This window comes from Apteryx mantelli, chromosome 1 (genome assembly GCF_036417845.1).
Source record: "Apteryx mantelli isolate bAptMan1 chromosome 1, bAptMan1.hap1, whole genome shotgun sequence".
NCBI classification, from domain to species: domain Eukaryota; kingdom Metazoa; phylum Chordata; class Aves; order Apterygiformes; family Apterygidae; genus Apteryx; species Apteryx mantelli.
In genome coordinates this window covers 83961900-83984831 of record NC_089978.1, presented here as the reverse complement: position 1 = coordinate 83984831, position 22932 = coordinate 83961900, and the positions used below count along the sequence as shown (strand labels likewise).

General features: G+C 38.7%; 1 protein-coding gene across 1 annotated transcript in view; it reads right to left on the bottom strand.

Annotated features, from left to right (window-relative positions):
- Nucleotides 1-22932, bottom strand: part of FRMPD4 (FERM and PDZ domain containing 4) — a 319255-nt gene that overhangs the window by 114887 nt on the left and 181436 nt on the right. The window contains exon 2 of the mRNA XM_067289727.1: nt 6540-6656. Coding sequence (XP_067145828.1) covers nt 6540-6656 — 117 coding nt within the window. The remainder of the gene's footprint in view (nt 1-6539; nt 6657-22932) is intronic.

Genomic DNA, 22932 nt, shown 5'->3' with positions numbered 1-22932 from the left:
CTCTGTGAAAATTTATTTTAAGAGTAAAATAATTAACTACACCTTACTGGAACCACTGCTCTTTTGAGACCACATAGGAAGGGCTACACTTTGTTCCAGTTAATCTGATTTCACAGACCCTGACATTTATTTGAATGATAGAAACCAGAGTCACAAAAATACCAAAGTGCCTAATTCCTAATACCTTAGGAATTAAATAGGAATAGGAATCACAAAAGGATAGGCCTTTCACAACAGCAAATGTTACTTCAACTTGCACCTTAGGGTGCAGCTGTAGAGCAGCTTAAGCCAAGATATGTCTCTTGCAACCCTGTTCTCACACCAGTCACATATTCCCAGTCCTTCCCATGTATAGCACTGATGCTCATCATTTGGCATTAGTCCTGCTGTGAGTAAGAGCCTGGACCAGCTGACTTCCAGGGGTGTCTTCCACCCTAAATTATTCTGCAGCTCTATCTGACCATGCAGAGAACTGGTTAAGGGAGGTAAACTGACAGAAAATTCATTCCTTTCCTTGTGGGACTGATTTTTTATTAGCTTTTGCCAGTTTATTTCCCTCCATTAACTCCCTTCCAGGTCTGATGAGCACTAAGGCTGATACAAGGGAAAGGGCAAAAATGTACACGTCGGAAATAGATTGCGGCAGTGGCAACTTAGACCAGCTTCAATTACCATGAAGCTAAACCCTTTGTGGACAAAATCAGCCAAAATCTTCCTGCTTTGCCTGGTCTCCCTGAAACCCTACAGCCACACCAAATAGACTTTTAGTAAAACTTTCATGTTAGTATTCAAATTAGTGTTATAGAAATTTCACATAATCACATACTACACAGTGTATATAATAAATGTGAAGAAAACAGGCCTTTAAAGCAGTTAAATATAGATTGCAAATCATTTTATATTGAAGGTCTGGCTTAATACAGCTTGTGCTGTACAGAAATACGCTGAAAGAACACTAGATGACTGCCATCCTCCTATACTGAAATGTATTACTTATCTCATAAGGCTATTTCAAGTAAAAGTGGCAAGCTAAAAGGGAATGAGTGAAGTTTTGAAACTTTAATTTACCATGGCCTAAACTTAAGAAAAGCATTTCAGAGGTTTGCAAAATGACCCCAGTTGTGTCATATGTACAGAAGAGATAATGAATTGATAGTGACATCTCAAAACCTTTTGATAAAAGGTTCTTCTCACAGTTTTACAAAAGTGCTGTCTGGCAATGGAAGCTACCACTGATTAGTTCAGGCCATAGGGGCTTTCATAGATTCGAAAGAAACCAAATTTGCTTCAGTAGAAAGAATAAACATCTCTTCACATTCATGCCTTAAAGCACTTGCACCGACACTATATAATTATTTTTCATTTCACATAAAGATTCTCTTGGTTTCTCTATTCATTCCACAGTTTCAAAATTACAATATGTCTGCTTGCAGTTGAGTGGATATGCACATATGGCGCTAAGTAAATTATTTAAGTAGAAAGCAGTTAATGTTGCTATGAATCATCTTATTTGCTTGTACAGAACTCATGTGCACATTTCATCATGGTAATACCTGGTTTATAAATCTTTAATCAAAAGCAAATGAAAGATTTGAATTGCTATTTCTCCTTCAGTGTGATGCAATTTGTTAATCTGTATGGCTATAAAAAGCCTCTGAGACAATATGACAAGCTATCTTGCTGATCTCTCTTCTTCCTCTATTGACATAACTGTCAACAGTCATCTCATTATTTCATTTCTAAAATCCAGAGGTGAAAAATGAAGGAAAGAAAATTAGGTATTGGTTTCATTTATGAGTGAAATTAGTGCTAGCAAAAGAAGCCATTTTGAAAGCTAAGGAGGACTTTTCCTTGGACAAATCATAGGCACTACAAGGACAACTACTATATGTGTCCGAAGAGGAATTGCTGATAAAATCACTAAACATATTCAATCTTCGGTCTTTCTGCTAAAATGAAAATCTACGTCTCAAAACTACCCAGATACATGCTGTAAGCTACCAGGGACATCATTCACTAGTAAGTGTGGTTAGATTAGAGCTGGTGATTCAGTACAGCAGTGCACGGTTCCAAATAGTTTCATGGTTTCATTCCATTTTTTAAGTTATTGCTTTTTAATGCATCCAGGTGGATTATCATTTTGTATAATATGCATTACTATTCTGGAGACATGACTGATGTACGTTTTTATAGCCAGTGTTGTGCCCTTTAAAACATTTGGTACAAAAAGATGTACTGTAAGTATTCTCATGCCATGTGTACATATGTAGCACTGTTCAGCTTGCATCCAAGACTGCTCAAAGATATCAGTGGGTAAGAAAGTCAGGCACAAAATACCAAAGGATTATATAAGCCAGCTTCCTCAGAGTCCTCATTCTTTCCACTCCTTAAAGCAGTCTATTATTTTTCCATGTACTATGATAGCATTATAGTTTGGATATACTCAGCCTTACCAACAAAACTTTGCATCAACTTTCAATACAGACAACTGCAACATACCAGGATGAAATAATTTAAGTGGGTACAAACTTGATGCCAAACCCTCAGGTAGAACCAAGAGACCCTGCAAGCCTGATAAATTCTTGGCTCTGCATTAGCTACACTTGGAGCTTCTGGTCACTGCTAAAAGCGAGACTGAGTTGCAAATAAATATGCTACAGTACAGAAGCTGAGATTTTACATCTTTGGCTTCTTCCTCTGACACAAAGAAAAAGGAAAGGGTATCTCCCTTTGCAAAGGGGCTCCTCACTGCAAAGCTAGTACAGAAATTATTTCTAGATCCCTGGCCTTCATAACCCAGTGAGGCTCTTTTTCTAGATACCAAGTGTGTAGATGATATCCATCCCATGATCCATCTGCTACCTGAATGACCTTTGATTAATGTCCTCAGGAAGCATATGAGTGCTCTGACTGCAATTTTGTACCCATGCCTTGGAGTTCAAACTGTCCTCTGCCCCTTGCCTCTATAACACATCCTACCCTGCAGAGAGTAGGGAGCTCCCACTCCATCATTTTGATACTGTTAAGCTTTGCAAAGAATTAAAAGTTGCGTCTAGGAGCCCAGGTCACCTATTATGCTAAGTAATATATAAATACAGAGTAAAAGATGGCTCCTAACAGAAAGGAAGAGAAAGAAATATGTATGAAGATGTTAGAATACACTAACGTTAATGAATGTGTGTACCTCTTTTAGTAGGTATTTGTTATAAAAGTTAGTCTTTATAAATTACAGTTTTTAGCTTGAATTAGGCCAGAAAGAGATGTCAAGATATGAAGAATCAAAGGAAATGGTCCTAGGTGAGATACCATGGCAGGAATAAACTGTCACACCTACAGACAGAGCTGACTCAGAACTAGGTCAGGCAGGTTGAGGTAATCAAAGGGTATAAAACCTAGGCTGCTGGTCAGACCCATTCTGCTTGGAGACAAAGTAATAACCTAGGCACATACACTTGTCATATTTGTAATAACGCAGCTTTGTAGTTGCTCTGCCTGGAAAAGTGCTCTTCTGGCACCAGGCTTCATGTTTACAGTGAGGGTCGCCCAAGTGCAAATGCAAGAAGATACTTGCTCTCTCACAGTCTAACATCTGAAGCTTGGGCAAGATTTATCCCTGGACATCTGTTAGTGCTTTTTAAACACTTGAAACTTATGAAAAGGCAGGATTCTTCTTATTGTTAAATCTGTGAAACTCTGCTGTATATTTAATTCATGTAAAGTTTTCATTACTTTGCTTTTATTAGGTATTTTAAGCATTAAACATGAAATTAATCAAGTGACAGTTACCATCAAGCTTATAATTTTTGCCCACCCATAGACAATTTGGAGATTGTGAAAAGTGGGTTCAGAGGCAGAGCTTTTTACCTGTCACCCAACCTTGGGCACCTTGAAAATGGACTACAACAAACCTCGCTTTGCTAAATCCTTTTTTTTTTTTTAATTAAATTCATTTTGCAAGCCAGAGCTAAGATCTCACCAACACATTAAACTCTACAACCCGTTTCTGCTGTCTCTCAATCCTGAGATGCTGGTTTTGCTCTGTTAAATTCTAAAGGATCATCAGAGAGAGAAAGCACTAGAGAGACCCACTCTAAAATGACTGGCCCAGTACAGCTGGTGGAAGCTTTTGCTGAGAAAGAGAAATGGAGCAACTGGTTGGATATGACCTGACTTGGGAGAGTGGCCCAGGGCTCCAACACTTCCTCTCCTTTTGTACTGTGAAATGTGGGAGGCTCATGTTTTCCAAAGCTGATGGGAGGAATCAGATAGATAGTACTGGAGTTGAGTCTTGATCAGTTCCAGCTGCATTTATATATTTAATTTGACCAAATTTATATATTTCATCTGACCAAATGGAAAAGTGATGCATCTCTTCACTCTAACATATTCACAAAACATTGATGGGGCACCCAGCAAAGATGGACAATTATCTGTTATAGCTGCAGGAATCTACATACAAACAAATGGAAGGAAGACTAAGGCCCCAAAGAGAATGAGAGGCAAACACTTCATAAGAGCATGAAAGTTAAAACAAACCAAAAACAACCACACATGAAAAACCCTTCACAAAACAGAACCCCCCCTTCCCCCACAACACTACTTAAGGCACAATTTGGCACTGTTTGTTACAGAATTTTGTTCCTCGATACATTTTAATGCATCTAGGAGAGCTGCAAGAGGATATGACACTTTAGCATACTAAAAGGCCATCCAAAAAATAAACGAAATGATCATTTGCAATGCAATGCAAGATAGAAAATGTTCTCAAATTACAAAATTAATGACTCTTAATGCACTGCATGCTGTAAGCCACAGCTGTTTATAGTTGCACAGGAAGTACAGCATCCCATTATGTGACCAGTGAGAAAGAAGAAAAATCAAATGCGGTGCCTGTCCTCAGAAGTTAGTGTTATTGTTCAAATAATTTTCAGCCCTGCAAAATAGACCTTTTGCATTCACTGACATGCTGCAGAGAAAACGCACGCCCCTGAGCAGTTGCTGCCGATATGGACACGGACCTGCCGCAGCCTGGGAAAGAGCACGCAGGAATCACCGGCACTTCCTCATTGCTTAGCTTCTGAATCTATCTCTATAATTTTTAGTGGTGGAGATACCTTCACTAACTCGAATAACAGAAGCAGCATAGTCACATTAACACAGTACTTTTGAGGCTCATGTATTCTTCTTGACAAGGCTAATTAGTTCAGGCAGAAAACCTATGCTAATATAGTGACATAGTGCCTGGCATTCAGCTTCACACTGCCCAGCACTGCACCCTGTGTCTTACAGACACACACAGCATGATAAACACGTATTCACGGAAGAATATGACATTTCAAAGTCACCTTTGAGCTCTCATTAACCCAGGCAACTTGCTGTAACATGGACAGGTCTAAAATCTCTCTAAATCCTGAAAGCCTTTCCATGGTTGCCTGCAGGTCACCACACTGCTCCAGATTTACCTTCTGTGGCTCCAAAAGCACACTCCTCCCAGCAAGCCAAGGCAAACACCCTGTACAATTGGGAAGGGACAGAGAGGAGAGGAAAAGGGATCCTCCTTCTTACACAGCACAATTCAAGTTTTGCAGAAGAAGGATCTTGGGTGAATTCAGGACTTTTAATGGTCAATTTAAAACAACTTTGATCCTTTTATTCCATGTTACAAGAAAGGATTGTGATTCTCACCCAGGACTTTTTAAGCACCTACAAGCTTCCATTCAGACTGATGAACATAAAAAATGAAATAATGAAAACCTCCAACCTTCCACGTGAGCAAAATCAAAATGCTGGCCTTAAAATAAAATGTAAGCTAAAGCAACTAATGCTGTAAAATCAAGCAATTGTTCTGCTAACTCACTACTACCCCTTCTCAGCAAAGAGATTTCACATCCTCAATAGAGTATATTTACTGGGATAGGAAACTTTATTCTATCCAAGCCACTTAAGTCACTCATAAGAATAATTCTGCACCGTTTTTACTGGGAAAAGAAAATCTAGTTTTGTTTACAATCAAATCATTCACATTGACGTTTATTTTACAAACTTTTAATTCCTGAGCTAAAGGACCATGAGAAACCTAAGAATTCAGACAAAAGCTGTACAGGATCAAGATATGTAGTTTCTGTTTACCAATATAATGAACTTATGAGGCAAACTAAAAGAACTTACATGGCAGAGACGGATGAAAGTTGTTAGTCCCAGTCAGAATCAACCTTTTGCCTTATTCTTTAAGCATGGGTAATTTTTTTGTTAATGACATTTGCGGTAATTCCTCAATGAATTACAGGTTCTCATATTATCAGTGTTTTCTTGGCTAAATGAAGAAATAACCAAGGACCAAAACACAGTTTTATAAAGAACAAGGCACAGTAAAGTACAGGCAAAGCTATCCCTGTGCAACAAACCAAAACAGATCAACATTAACTTTATAAGACTGAGGCTAATATTAGGATTCCAAGGAAAATACTGTTAGTAGCAGTGCTGCAGCACTGTGATACAGCCTGAATCTAGTGGTCACAACAGCTCACACTACCACTTACTTGAGGAAGTAGTCTCTTCCATCTCTGTTTGCCGTCATCTCCCATCCATAAGGTGTTCCCTGGTTCAAGCTCCAGGTCCCTGAAGGATGCGGCCAGCCTGAAGACTTGTTCCTGTGGCTGCAATTTCAAGGAGAAAAAAAAAAAAGTGACTTTTCTATTCTAATTGTTCTTCTGATTTACTTATTTCATGTCATTCACTGTGGCATTCAAGTACTTTCAAAGCTGTGAAATACACAGCCAAAAACAAGGCAAACAAAAACAGGTTAGCAGGTCTACTCATATTTGTAACATTCATCTAGGAAGTGGTGAGATGCACACATTTCTAATGGTCTTTGAACCCAATCCTTTGACAGGTGAATCTATCACACACCACCAGTTGTAGACCTCATTTTCAATAGTATACAGCACAAGAGAATAGGGAGTGTTTCCATTCATTGTCACTCCCTGTTCAAATACCTGTTTTCTGTACAGTTTTAGCAAAACACCCTTGCTGCACACATTAGACACGTGGGTGCTCTAACTGGCACAAGAAGTAACATCAATGTCCTATCTCACTATTAGCAACCGTTTTCTTTTTTCGGTTGTTTGTTTCATATGTGGGAATGAAGGAAAACCATCACACTTATGTATATGAATGCTAAATTGATTCGACATGCAGATGTTATTGCACTTGTTCATTATCTCTTCCTCCAGATAACTTTAAAAAGGCACATACACTGTTACCACATCTCTGCTCAAGCACTCTCTGCTAGTACCCCTAGTCCTGAGCAAGGGCCAAGTTGCACCATCCTAAATAAAGGAGTAGCTTACAGTGTTCACTTGACTAAGCGAGATTCAGCAGCACTTCCAAATTACAGTATTTCCCCACTAAGCCTGATATATTTTGTGAAGTGTGATCTACTGCCTCCATATACAAAAATGACACAGTTAGCAATAGTCCCCCATGGTTTCCAACATGGAAACCCAAATTTTTGCACTGATGTTTTACCCCACGCTTTCAGGAGCTAAGCGTGAACTTACCATACATTCCTACTTCTGCAGTGGGAATTGCAGGTACAGAAGGCAACAAATAGTACTTTCAGCAAAATTAAGCAAGGCATGAATATCTACAATCTAATATCTACAGTCCAAAAGAGAAAAAGAACAGGAAAAGGAGGCAGGATAACCAGAGATGCTAAAGACCAGCTGGGGGTGCTTCACAAACAAGCGAAGATGAATCAACACACAACACTGCATACAATCTGAAATTTAGAAATGCAAAACAAAGACATACAGACTAAGGGTGTGTCTTGAAATAGCCTTCTCCTCTTTCCTCTGCCTTTTCTCTGCCTATCGAACATATTACTGATGAGTTTTACTTCCTAGATTTATGTAAGTTCAAATGCTAACAAGGAACTTGTATCTCTATCTAAGAAAACAGATAATAAGAACTTATTTCCTTTAGAGAAACAGAGAGTAATGTAACCTGGTGAACACTTTTTTGAAAAAAGAAATTGGTCTCTACGGACAACTCAACAATTCATTGCAAATTGCTAACCTCAACAAAGTTGTACATAGTTAATCTTTGCCAATGGGGGAATGCATCATGTAAAACAAGCTGGCTACCTCCCCTTCCCCTTTATTTCAAGGATTAATCACCACTGAGAAAAGATATGGTGCTTCAAGATATGAATTACATGTAAAGTAAGAGAATTACAATGGAGTGCTAGATATCATCTGATTTACCAATTACATTAAGTACTCTATCATCAAGGAGTAGAAAAACATTTCTGTTAGCATATTCAAACACTAGTATTTGCCATAAGAAAGGGCTTAAATCTAACATTTAAACATGCTAGAAATCTTAATAAAATTAAGGTTACTCATGATTAAACAAATAAATGTCAGATGTGCTACATCACCCCAGATAAATGCAACTAACCCACTCTTAATCAGAGGAATGCATAAGAAAGGCATTTGAAGGAAGAAAAACAAGTTTTAAAATAAGTATTTTTAACATTTTCTTACATGCAGATTCATGTAAAGTGGAGCTTAAGCATTCCTTTGTCTCTCTGCATGCTTGACAGAGGAAGAAAGAATAAAAGAAGCGAACCACCCTACAATCTAAGAATGACAGGGTAAAAGACATTAAAATGGAAAATAAGCTGTATACAAAACAAGCTCCACAAGCAGTGTCTTTCACAGTTCACAGCTTAACTATATCCATAGTTTTCAAACTACACTTAAGATCACTTGGGATCTTAAATACTTTGCAGTTAGCTAAATCATGGTAGAAAACAACCTATTTTATCTGAATTATAAAGACATACCCATACATTTAATATCTACTTTTCACTTCGACTCAATATGCTTTCACAACTTTGTGCTTCAGTTTCTCCATCTGTAAAATGGGTACGACAACATTTAATTTCCCATGTAAAGCACATCAAACTTCTACTATCAAATGATTTGTAGGAGTCCAGGACAATGATGATGATCAGTACCATTCTTCTTTGTATTCAAACCAATGGCTTATCCTTGTATGGATTCTAACATCAATGGCCTTTAAGCTAAATTTAATTTATCTGAAAGCTTTTTTGAGCCCTTAAAAAATTGCTGGTGACAGAACCTCATATAATGCAGGGTAGTAACTGCCTTACTTGGGCTTACTTACTATGGATATCTCTACATCTGATCTAGTCTTCCAGACTTTCTTATAATCAATGGAAGAGCAAGTAGCATTTTAGACACTGGGTAGGTCGAAGACACCACATGAGGCATTAGATGTGTGCAAAATCTATGAGGTGGCTCCAGAGAGGGGAAAAACAAATGCCCATAGCATGTTTTCAGTAGTCATTTGTACAATTCAATAATAAATGTTCATGTTACAACAACAAAACAAGGTTTTACACTCCTGCATAAATGAAGCTCAGAGGTGATTATCGCTGGTGACTCCCAGCAGCCTGTACAGCCTGAGAAATGAGAGAATGAACTGCATTATTTTCTTTTAGACGCTTCCATCCACTTGTTGAATATTATGCTGCTTGGCTGCAAGGATTCTATGCAAAGGACATTACAAGACGCAAACAATGGCACGGAAGGAGGAGGAGGAAACCATGACCAGATCAGGCATTTCACCTGGGGGAAGCACGAAGTCATTTTGGCAGGCATTAAATGCAGAAAATGCCTCAGAGGTGAGGAAACTAATCGTGCGTGAGAGATCCCAGTCTAAATCCCACCTTCCTGCAGGCACCCAGGTGATCTTGGACAATCTCTCAGCTGTCTGATCACTGTTCGTCATTGCCTTCCCTCACAGGCAAATTGAGAGGAGGAGCACACTACAGGACTGCCCAAGTCTGACAGATCTGCACAATTCCCAGCACAGCTACCAGAAGGATAAGGAAGCACGACTTTCACTCCAGCAAGCCTTTCTGCGGACCGTGGCTGTAACTCGCTGATTGCTGTCCACCACTGCCTCTGCTCAGAGCAGTCAGCCCAGCTGCTGAAGTGCTCGTCAAGGTACAGCTTTTAGGTGGCCAACTTCAACACCAAAAGCCTTGGTCAACATCGTTCCAGCAGAGCCTTAGAAACAAGGTGGTTTAGCTATGATATCCCATACAACCTTCTTTTGACATCCTTGCTGCAAATGTAGAAAAACTGACCTGCTGAATTGCTTCATGTTGAACAAATTCAGAAAATCATTTAAGCGGCATGTAAGGAACCAAGATGTCATATGAAGGGACCTTTGTACTGAGAATATAATAGCTGTGCCACAGTGAAGATCTTAATCTCAGCCTGTTTTCTGCCTTGTGTTTGAGGCATGACTAAAATAATGTGTGTTCATGCATCAAGTTTCCTGTACTCCATGTCGGCAGACCATTCTTTAGAGTAAGCACAGTGTGAGTTGTGCAATACGCAGAATATATTCAGTATAAACTATTGTACTAACAAGAGGTGAAAGTCTAGTAACAGTTTCTATCTCTTTCAATATCAAAACTAGAACAGTTTGAATTTTCAAAGTGTATTATTATAGCCTAATGTCCAGAGGATTTTAGATAGCTTTAATGCTTCAACTGAAAGTGGAAAACGACAGTATTTGATTTTTAAAGCTTCCAAAATAAAAAATTAAATTTTCTGAAAAATTAAATAGAAATAAAAAATAGCATCTACAGATTCAGACAATAAGCATGTGGTTTTGCTCCAAACTTATCTTTTTAAACAGCAACTAGAGATTTCTCTGCAGGAATAGGTCTTTGCTGTAGAAATCTTGACAGACTCTTTAATTACATCACCTCTATAGCTCAACCCTGTAAATTTTGTTGCAAATAAAATGCTTCCCTGAACTAAGTGGAAATGAAGCTCTCAGGCAGCAATTTTAAACAGCATAAACTGGCAGTGACACCAAAAGCAGCATTCCTATCCTCCCGATATCTGACAATCCTACTTCATATCATGTTGCTCTTGTGCCAACACAAATAAATTGGATCAGCTTAAAACTAAGGGCTAGCTTCTCATCATATCCATCTCCACCTATTCCACCTCTGGCCTCACAAAGACAGGTAGCCATACGGCAGCAAAAATGAAGGGCAGCACAGAAACTGCCTGCTTCAGGTACTCCTCAGGCAAAGACAGAAAGTGCTGGGCTAAAATGGAATGCCCCAACTTTATTTAGCATATGTGGCATCTACTGGGGCATAACGCTCATTGCACAATAACAGAGTGCCTACCCACCCCAAGGATGGATATGTTTAAGTCTGTCCTTCTTCACAGATGGGGGATGCCAAAATTCTTGTTTGCTTAGAAACGAAGTTGGACAAAGAGTTAGGAGATCTACTTTATCACTAGAGTAGTCTTCACTCCCTTGCCTGAGGACCCCAACTTGCACTCTGTCGACAGATTTAAAACTGCAACAGAAAGTAGTAGCAACCTTGAAACCCTCTGTTTTTGTTTGTTTTCTAATGATATGAAACCTGATTAGCCCTGATCATAGTGGCCTTCATTCTTGCTTGCCGCAACCTCAGGTGGCTGGCTATCTTGCAGAACGATCCCCTGCATAGGTCTGGATAGATGGGTCCTTGCTGACTCCTTGGGATTGAAGTCCGAAGAAATAAAATGGACAAGGTACTGTATGGAGTTTATAAACCCTTCCTTCCCTCTTCACAGCCTGATCATCTCTTCCTTCCTGTAAGCAGAGGGTGGAAAGCAGTGGTGACGTATCTGAGTTGACCCCCACCTCTCCATCCCTCTTACCTTGATTAGCCCAATCCTTTACTGGGCAGGAAGGGGAGGCATTTCATTTATTCATTTATGTGTTTATTTTTAAGGCATGGTAGTGCCAGTTCCATGATTAACACTTTCCTTGATTGACACCAGCACACAAGGGTATCCATCTATATTCTAATGGCCACCTGTCACTTTCAGTTTGATGCCCTCTTGCAGTGATGGAGATGATGAACAATCTCTCCCTTTTTATCTTCTCCATGTCACTTACAATTCAATAGATCTCTGACATAACCCACCACCTACCCTAACGGTCTCCTCTTCAGCCTAAGGAGTTCTGATCTATACAGCTATTCCTTGTACAAAGGTTTTCATAGGCTTGATCATCCTTGTTGCCTTCTCTGAAATTCTTCCATTTCTGTGCCTCTGTTGAGATGGGGAGATCAGGCTTCACACAATACTCGGGATATGGCTTACCATGATGAGCCACCTCCTTAGTAGACACTAGATGCAGGCATCTCATGAAGGAGTTGAGGACCACCTCTGGTGTCTAGGCTCTCAGTCAGTGAAGAGCTAGAGATTCAGTTCACCCTAAAGTAGACACGTAAATTTGGCAAGCTTTCTACCTGTACTGACTACATCTTCACCGAATCTAATTTGGCGCTCGGACACCTCACTCACATGTAGATACTAAAATTTGTGTTTCAAGCATGTGAATCTGGAGATGAATTCTACATCACCCTCACAAGAACCCTTTGCAACTAATTTTATTTAAATTCCCGTGTAACTTAACATTGGCAAATGTTATTACTTTATTATTTATTCCCCATTCTATACTGCTTTCCAAAACAGCTAAGAACAGCACCAAAACAAGCACAAATACCTTCCAAGCTCCTAGTACCTAGACGGTTTTAGTGAGAAATTCTAAACTACATTTGGCAGATGACCTTTTTCATCCTTGAGAGTGTTTAGAATTTTTGGGTAAACACTATCAATTTGTTACTGTTTGCTTCATTGATCTGATCTCTGACATCACTTCTAACTTTTCAAGTTGGAGCAGGTCTTCCATACAGTTCTCAATAAAGAAGGGTTCCCTATATAGGAACCCCGGGCTCCCCTTCAAACACACAAAGATGCAAAAAATACACCTTTTCCTTTCTCCTGTGGAGTTATTTTCTCCCAGTATTGCTTATATATACATATATAATGATTATCTGTTAGTTCACAAACTCCAGCAAAGGCTGAAGTCATGTATAGTTTCTGATAGAAATCTTCATAACTGAAAAAAATCTTTGTATGTGAAACTATGTATAATCTCCCTGCATACAAATCATTTAAAATACTAATACCCTGCATTTTTCCTCTTTTGGTATCTTTTGCTATTAGTAAATTTTTAAGCATTTACTTTGGACTTCTGCTGGATCAAAATAGTAGAAGGATTATGTTCTAATCTTCTTTTAAAGCAATCTCTTGAACAACACAGTTGCAAACAGCAGTGCACAACTAAAGTTACAGAACTTGTATTCTAAAGATTTGCAGTATAATGCCTTGTTTACCACTCAGATATTAAATATGTTGGAAGCATCTTTTTTAACATCTTGATATGCTCATGGTACAAGGTATACTGAGAAAAACTTCTAAATTTTGAGTCCTGGAATGTACCTTGGCTTCATCTCAAGTCTGTAGTAGTACAAAAGCCAGTTGCTCTGCACCCCACACACTGGTACAGAAGCCAGTCCCTCTACCCTATCATAAAAGGAAAAGCCACAAAAACAAAAGCCACATTGCACTTCAAAAAGTTCACTGTCAGGGGAGCAGGATTCCACAGCATTCCCCTGTAGATGGTCTAGTTACAGTGATCCCTGGAAGGTACCAATAGAAACACCAGAGAACAAAATTTTGTATTAGTATTTTTTAAAAGTAAAAACACCATACCTAATGTATGTGCAGGGCATGCCTATCTGCGCGTAAGAAACATGTTCATGACTCAAGCAGAGTTCAATAATATCTCTATGATTTTTAATCTTCCACTGCCTCAGGAACAGAAACCTGCTTTCTTAATCTACTTCTCACCCACTCATCTCAGAAGACTATATCCTACCTCAATCCTACCATTTTAATATGAAAAATGAAGAAAAAAAAAAAGAGTTTTAAAGGACTTCACAGCTGCACTATAAAGATCAATCATTGCATCCTGCTATCAAAACTCTTCTGAGGGGCACTAGGCCCTACAATAGGATATGTGTGATGGACAAAAATTTTTTGATGCTCGATCAAGGACACTGAAAGGGTTGCTGTCTCTGCACACACTGACTCCTATGAACACTCACAGAAGTAGTTCTACCAGAAGCACAACAGATGGAAATGAGCTGCTCCAGACCCATCACACTGTATTAAAAAAGTTCATACTGGGACTTCTACTAACAAATCACCCACGTATGGGAGGGAACTTTAATGACTTCAGATACCGACAAATTCAGACACCCTTCAGATACTACAGATCTCCATGCTTTTAAGTCTTTTGCTGGATGAGGAATTAAGAGGTTTTTAACTCTCATATAAACATGCGCTATTTTTGAACTGCTGGAAACTCTATTTCAGTTAAAAGAAACCTGAGGAATATTACCCCACAACTCGAGCTTGAAGCTGTGAGTTTGTAATTAAGACAAATATTAAAGGTAGAACCACTGCCTGAGACTGTTTTTCTTATTTATTAAAACATGAAAACAAAGTGCTAGAAAAATATTTTTTCCCTGTGACACCTATCTGTCTCGATAATCTTGCAACATACAGCCACATTCTGGGCCAAGGCAGAATAACGTTGCCATGCATTTCATCTTACGGCTTGTCCTGAATTTCTGCCACAGATGAGGCACAATCACACACAATACAAATGCTATTCCACACTCCTGCCTGCATCACAAGCAGGGCAGAGTGGTGCAGAATAAAACCACCGGTTGTTTAAAGCATACACTGTACCAATTACACTATTGGCTATATGGAGAACGGCTCTTCTTAATCTGAAACTACAACAACATAACCTCACTTTGTCACAAGCTTTGTGCTAATGGTCTATAATTAGACCATTTCTATTATGTATCTTCCACACTTGTTCTTTTGCTTCTCTCCTGATGTTCCACTTAATGTGGCCACAGATATAAGTGCACAAACAGTGCAGTGAAGAAGTAGCTAGAGCCCATGGCTTTGCCTTCAGCTAGGTAAACAGCTCCTCAGTACCACGTAGTGATGCCCCAAATAGCCACTCTTTCCCAATATGTTCCCAGGACTAAAAATCTACATGACAAGATGACAAATGTACAAATAACAAACTGGGACAAGGGATGAAAGAAACCATGTGTGGCAACAGCAGTCTGTTCCAGACCTGAATAACAACCTCCACTTGCCCCAGGCAAGGGACAAAGTGAAGGTCTCATCACTCCCAGAGGCACTGTGCCTATTCCACGGTAATTCCCTTCTCCTCTCTGCTTCCACAATAAATTTTAAACTCCTGTCCATCAGGATAGTTGTTACTTGCACTCTCCTGCTCAGCAGTAGCTGAGTTTTTCCTTTTTACAAAAACTGTTTTCACATTCTTATTCCCTACAATCACCACTGTCTGCTAACTTCATTTTACTTTTTTTTTTAAATTCTTGACATATCTTATCTTCATTTCCCTCTCCTTCTCTCCCTCTATGTCATATTTCCATTATTATTAAAGATGTGCCCCCATTGCACAGAAAACAAAAATCTCCATTATATTTTCTTTTAAATTGCCACGACTTTCCATTTAAAGCACACTGACCCCATTAGAGATTCACAGTGCTGAAGAAATTACTTTCCTCTTCAGAATCTTGTTTTGCAAAAACCAGGAAGTATCTTAAAAAGAAAATAATGGTTTGGACTTGGATGTTTGTAAAAGGCTTTTTGACTTTCTGTTGCATAGGTTGCTTTAGCTTCATGCTGACATGCACGAGAAAATAAAAGTCTCTAAAAACTGAGGTGTGCATGATGGCTTTTATGTTTTAATGGGATTTTTGACCTAAGGCTTTCTTAGGTTTACTCATTTTTTCAGAAAAAAAACACCCAAAAACAAAAAAAGAAAAAGAAAACAAAAAGTATATGAAACATTTGGCTCTTTCTCACTTAGTGGGTGGATTATTGGTACTGCTTTCTGGATTTTCTGTAAAACATTTTTAACATAGGTTTGTTTTCTCTCAAATTAGTGCACATTGGAAAACCTTACCATATCATAGCCGGCATCCTTCTATAGCAGGTAAACAAACTTTATGAGCATTCTTATTTACATACAGTGCAATCTTCAGCACTTATCTCTGACAAAATGACAATTATTACCAGACGCTGAATTATACCCTACATAAGAATTTTTTGCTCTAATGTTACCATGTTGTTACCTGAATCTTTGTCCCCTTGCCGGTATTCCTGTTACAGTGCAGCCATGTGCTATTGCACTACTATTTCAGTGAACAGTGCAAGAGCTTTGCCATTTCTGCCATACACCTGCAATATAGATGCTTGCCTAGGTTACTGAATGTATTGTTATTAATAATCAGTTTATGGTAGTACAGAGTAGATCACTGGAGAGACAATACTGTAAAGTTTAACCATATTTTAGATAAAAGACATGTAACAATACATCATATACTTTCTTATCACCTATTACATGGTTGGCCATTTCTATGTTATAAAAATTTGAGGTGTATGTATTCATTAAAATTTGACTGTGCGCACTGCATTCTGAAAAGCAAATAGGAATTTCATTTTTATACACAGAAAAATTTATATTTTTGTTAGTAGCATGAATGGGCAAAACAAATGAGATCTGAATACACCCACTGCAATCAAAACAAGCACAAAGTGATTCAGCGTTTAAAAAAAGTATGCAGCAAAGTGAATAGCTTTTTGAAATGGGCAAGGTTTAATGCTTATTCATCAACTAGACTGTTTACTTGTCTGGCAGAATGAAAGAAGTCATCAGCTCAGAGTGGAACCTAGAGATAAGCAGAATATTACACAGAGCAGCTGCATAGGGAGGGCAGGGGTAGATAGGAGAGGAAAAGGCACAGATTTGAGATGAAGAAAGAACCTGGCACTGGAATGAGCAATGAAATGTGGAAAGATATCAAGTTGTTCTACAACATTTTCTGTGAGCAGACAAATTTTCAATAATCATACACTATAAAAAACAGCTCAGAAAATGTTCAGGCACTTTTGGGGACAGGATTTCTATGGAAACTTCAAATTTCTATAACGATGTTGCCCTTATTTCAAGCCTGTGGTCTAAATGCGTATCAAATTGCAGTGTTCTGGGTCACCTGAAAACTCTTCCAGGGTGTTCCTGCCCTAATGTGATAGGTTAGCCTGTAGGAGAGTGAAGCACATCAGAAGAAGCAGCAAACAAGGACCCACTTACACCTGTAATTGCCAAAAAGGAGACAAAATTGTTTTTCTAAAGTTGAATTAAAGCCAAAATCCCTAATGCTTTATTTTGTCAGTAACTCTTATCAGGTTTCATAATGAACTCCTTCAGTAAGCAGCAGAACAAAAAAATCTGACTCTTCAATTTAGTTAAGAAGCAAGCATGATGGGGAAGACAGAAGGGGAAAACACACTTACGCATCTACTAGTTCCCCAGATCTCAACTATAAAGAATTTCCCCTTCTCCCTTTCAATTTCTTTGAAAATAAAAAAGAAATGGTGGAAAATTAAATAATGACAATCTACATTAAACCTATTTTATAAATGAAATCAAATAAATGCTATCTCTTAATATTGAAGAAAATGCTATTTAAATCACTTTTTACTATCCAGATATTAGTAAATAATATGAAGCGTCACTGTTCAGCGATTCAACGAGCAGCTCCAAAAGCCCAAGAGTCTTTTCCTCAAAATATACATTTGATAACCTGGATCAAGATATAGCCACTCATCACTAGCTTAGTTCATGTCTCATAAACCCTTTAAAATATTATTTAGAAAAATTGTATAAATTTTTCAGAAGAGTATAATAAGGTATAAAACAACAAATACAGGGACTAGTTTGTAAGAGATCCACTCATCAGAAATTTTAGTACCAAGGTAACCAGAATCTGCTGTCTAGACTCTAGACTTCACAAGTCTTCTTGAAATACTATGTTTAAACACGTAATCATAGTTCAAGGTATTTCGTTCTGCTTTATAAATGAAAAAAGTCTCAATATTCACAGAATCAGAGAACAGCTGAGGTTGGAAGGGACCTCTGGAGATCATCTAGTCCAACCCCCCTGCTCAAGCAGGGTCACCTAGAGCACGTTGTACAGGATCGCATCCAGACAGCTTTTGAGTATCTCCAAGGAAGGAGACTCTACAACCTCTCGGGGCAACCTGTTTCAGGGTTCTGTCACCCTCACAGTGAAAAAGTTCTTCCTCATGTTCAGACGGAACTTCCCGTGTTTCAGTTGTGCCCATTGCTTCTCATTCTACCACTGGGCACCACTGAGAAGAGTCTGGCCCCATCCTCTTGACACCCTCCCTTCAGATACTTATACACATTGGTAAGACCCCTCCTCAGCCTTCTCTTCTCCAAGCTAAACAGGCCCAGCTCTCTCAGCCTTTCCTCATAAGAGAGATGCTCCAGTCCCTTAATCATCTCTGCAGCCCTTTGCTAAACTCACTCCAGTACTGCCACATCCCTCTTGTGCTGGGGAGCCCAGAACTGGACACAGTACTCCAGATGTGGCCTCACCAGGGCTGAGTAGAGGGGGAGGATCACCTCCCTCCACCTGCTGGCAACACTCTTCCTGATGCACCCCAGGATACCATTGGCTTTCTTGGCCACAAGGTCGCATTGCTGGCTCACGGTCAACTTGGTGTCCAGCAGCACTCCCAGGTCCTTCTCCGCAGAGCTGCTTTGAAGCAGGTCAGCCCCCAGCCTGTACTGGTGCATGGGGTTATTCCTCCCTAGGTGCAGGACCCTGCACTTGCCTTTGTTGAACTTCATGAGGTTCCTCTCTGCCCACCTCTCCAGCCAGTTGAGGTCCCTCTGAGTGGCAGCCACTCCTCCCAGTTTTGGAGCATCAGCAGACTTGCTGAGGGTGCACTCTGTCCCTTCATCCAGGTCACTAATGAATAAGTTGAACAAGACTGGACCCAGTACTGACCCCTGGGGGACACCGCTAGCTACAGGCCTCCAACTAGACTCTGCACCACTGACAACAACCCTCTGAGCTCTGCCATTCAGCCAGTTCCCAATCCACCCCATTGTCAGCTCATCCATCCCACACTTCCTGAGCTTGCCTATGAGGATGTTCTGGGAGACGGTGTCAAAAGCCTTGCTGAAGTCAAGGCAGACAACATCCACTGCTCTCCCCTCATCTGTCCAGCCAGTCATCCCATCATTCCACTTGGCTTTAAACCAAAACTTTAAAAACGTGGAAAATACAAAAAAATATTCATCCCTCCATTAAAAGACTAACTGTACCATTTACTTTTCTAGATTGCACTTGGGGGAAAAAAATACAAAAATCTTTGGAAAAGGATCACATAAATTTTGTGGGGGGCAATTCATTTACATTCTCAAATCATTTGCATAAAAAGCTACATTTCTATTGCTGTCAAGATAGAAGGTTTTTTTTCTTTTCTTTTGAGCTTATTTATAGTTCTACATTAGGGAATAAAAATTTGAAGTTATGCTTTATATAGGAACCTATTGAGAAATTACGTAATTAAAGGCCATTTTGAGGGACAGTCAAAATTTAACTTTTTATCACTGTAAGAAAACTTTATCTTGATATGAGGGTTTTTGTTATTTTTTGTTATTTTTTGTTTTTTAGGAACCCCCCTTCTTTTTCTTGCATTCTCCACCCCTCAACACACATCAATAGAAGCTGTAGTACCCTGAAGCTCCACGGAAATCAGAAACTTCCAGGTTCCAGGCTAGGGGCTGAAAATGCTTGCAAAAGGGAAAAAATTGCAACTGAAAGACAGAAAGCAAAGAATGAAATTTTTTGCTTACAACTAGTCTTGGGAAAAAAAAAGGAAAAGAAAAGGGTAAACTTCAGCATTTTACAAGAACCCCATCAGCCCTAGAATAGCAGCACAATGAACACCACTAACACTAACCTTTTCTGTCATTTTAGGATCACATTTTGCTAATATTTATGCTGCACGCTCCTCCTGCCACCTTTTCCTTATTACCATTTTAAAACACCCACAGAAAGTAAAGCCAGTTTAACCTTCTGTCCTGGGAAGACAGGAAAACTGAATGCACTTTAATTCAAAATAAATCAAAAAAGCAGACATGGACAAAGACATGGAAAAACAGGACAAAGAAAATTACTCAAAAGAATGAAAAAAGTTATCTCAAATGTGCATCAACAGGTAAACATTTACAAACTTGCATGTGATTTTTAAATTAAGCAGTATTTGTAATTACACCTTGACTTCAGTGTATAGTGACAGAATATCACTTACCTGCTATAGTCAACATACACAGCAGATCACTACATTTTTAGGATTCTAGGCTTCCTTAGAAATAACTTCAAATATAATGTTCACAGATGAGAATCTTGTGCAACTAAGTCTGAGCAGAGTAGAAATAAATCATTTGAGGCAACACCAGATACTACGTGAGCCGAGCAAGTGAAATGCTCTATATCACATTTTAAGCTTACAATACACTGTAGTAAGAAACAATTCTCATCGATTTTTTACTTCAAATTCGAGTCTGTAAAAACTTGGCAGAACACAGAATTAATAGTCTTCCCTTAAGCTCCTGCTGGTCCACTTCTATCATTACCTGGTCTCACCTTTTGTCAGCAGATAAGATATATGCTATGCTGTCAAATTGGTTCTAATTCTGATTCCAAATGGTGTAAATTGATAGCACTGTTACTACACAGCCAGAAAGTCAATCATTAAATCAGCTTACCAATTCCTAAGATTGTCTGCTTTGAATTAAAATCTGCTACTTTTTAGATACTACTTCATCAATCTAAATATTAGGTATTTTTTGGCTTTAGATTATCAACAACTGAAACATTTCAGATCTCAGGGAGAATACTGTTCTCGACATGAATCAAAAAAGGCAGCTTTTAAAGTTACCGTGGGTTGGCAATAGAGGTACTGTGTGATTTACAAAAAATAAAATTGAAGTATATTATCATTTTGTGTTAAGCTTTTAAAACATTATATCATAAAACAGTCTGCAGCTGGAACAGGAATGCTAGGGATATTTTAATAATTATCTCTCTCTATATACAGCTACTTTTCTAGAGTATATCATTTTAGGGTAAACAAAGCCATACTAAAAATCTGAACTTTTCTGCCTCTTTATGATATTAGCCCACAATTTACATAAAATTTTACATCACATTTTATTCACTAGATAATCCAGAAGTTGAACATATTAGAACTGACAATTCATTACATACCTTTTAAACTGGGTTAAAATACATTTTTGTGCCCTCTAGAGCCCAGAGGCTCAGAAAATCTAAATTCTGCCAAAGCTCTTGCTCCCAGGCTATCAGAAGTGGCCAAGCAGTATTTTATCCATGCCCTGATGATCCAACATTCAAAGATTTAAGTAATTCCAGTACATTAGCAATATATGCTTTACTTTTATGTTCCCTCCTTTGTCCTGCCAACCCTTGGATACAAGAGACACAAGTTAGAGTAACTGTCAAAAATGGAGTAAGAAAATGAAAAATATTTCATTGTTATTCCATTGAAGAATAAGCAGATTTCATCCCCAATCATCATTTGCATCCATCATGCTCTTTTTACAGGCTGCATTCTTCATTGTAGTCCCAAGGCTATTACCTACCTCACATATCTTTAATATTAGCAGCCAAGTTTAGAGTTTAACTTGAATGTCATTTCTGGTATCAGCTGCCTAAAACAAACAGGTTTTAACCTATGTCCATTTTTACTTTACACAGTCCACAGCAAAAGCTATGGCTGAGCAAAAATGCAGTGCACATCCAGCAGGCTACTAACTGGTGCACTTCATAGAATCACAAGGTAATTCAGACCAGAAGGGACCTCAGGAGGTCATCTAGTACAAACTCTTGCTGAAAGCATTTCATGTAAAACAGTATGAAAAAAATGCATTTTTCCTGTATTAAACTGCAAACTAAGTTACCTGGATTTAATCTTATATATTTGAATTCTATTACTAATCATTAAACAGAAGACAGAAAGAGAGAAACTTGCTTACTCTATTCTTTGCTGTTCTTTGGCATATATCCCTGGGTTTTTTTTCCATCGGTATTTCTTAACCTAGCAATTTTTGAAGACAAAACTTGTAAGCCAAAAACCTATAATGTAAAATGTTTTTTTCCCTCCCTTTACCTAGGTATATCATCTGTAAAGCACTCTAAAGGTAGATAGTGCTTTTACAACTTGTAGAAGAGAAAATATAAGTGGAAAGATCTTGTTACATACAAAGCTCTTAGGATATTAAGAATCTAGCCAGCTAAATTCTTAATAACTTCAGATATTAAGCCATCTAGTTATGTATTTGGGTAAATAACTTTTTTGTGATAACAGTGTCTTAAAAACAGAAAAACAACAAAAAAGGCCACATCCCCGAATCCTTCCTCCTCCAATTCACACCAATCCTTGGCTGTATGAACGAGCAATCACTTGGGCAGGAATATGTCCTGGTGAACAACAGGCAACGGCACTGCCACTATGACAGCTACCAGAAACCATCACCCTCTCACATTCAGCAAGTGAGAGCTACAGAAAACGGTACAGGCGGAAACAAAACTGATGCAGCTAGTCTCCTTAGAACCACTGACAACAAGGTTCCTAAAGATCTTGCAGCAGAAAACGAAGGTTTCCCTGCCCTCAGAAAATTAGAGGGACTCTGGAATTTACACAGATTTAATATTCCTCCCTGCCATTAGCTTGTAGTGCTGCAGGATGATTTCCTACAGTAATAAAGATGAATCTGGTTGTAGCTTGTAACTGCATGTTCCAACTGAGGTACGTATGCACACACACATTTAGATGCAATTTAGCTCTCTGAAACCATATATTTGCTACACTTTCAGTTCTTGGAGCTTGCTAGTAATTGTCTTATGAATAGGAATGCAATTCTGCATAATATCAATAGAGGCAAACCAGAGCAGGAGTGTATACAAATACTATATTTAACAGCCAATGTGAAAGAAAATTTTTACATTTTTTTCAG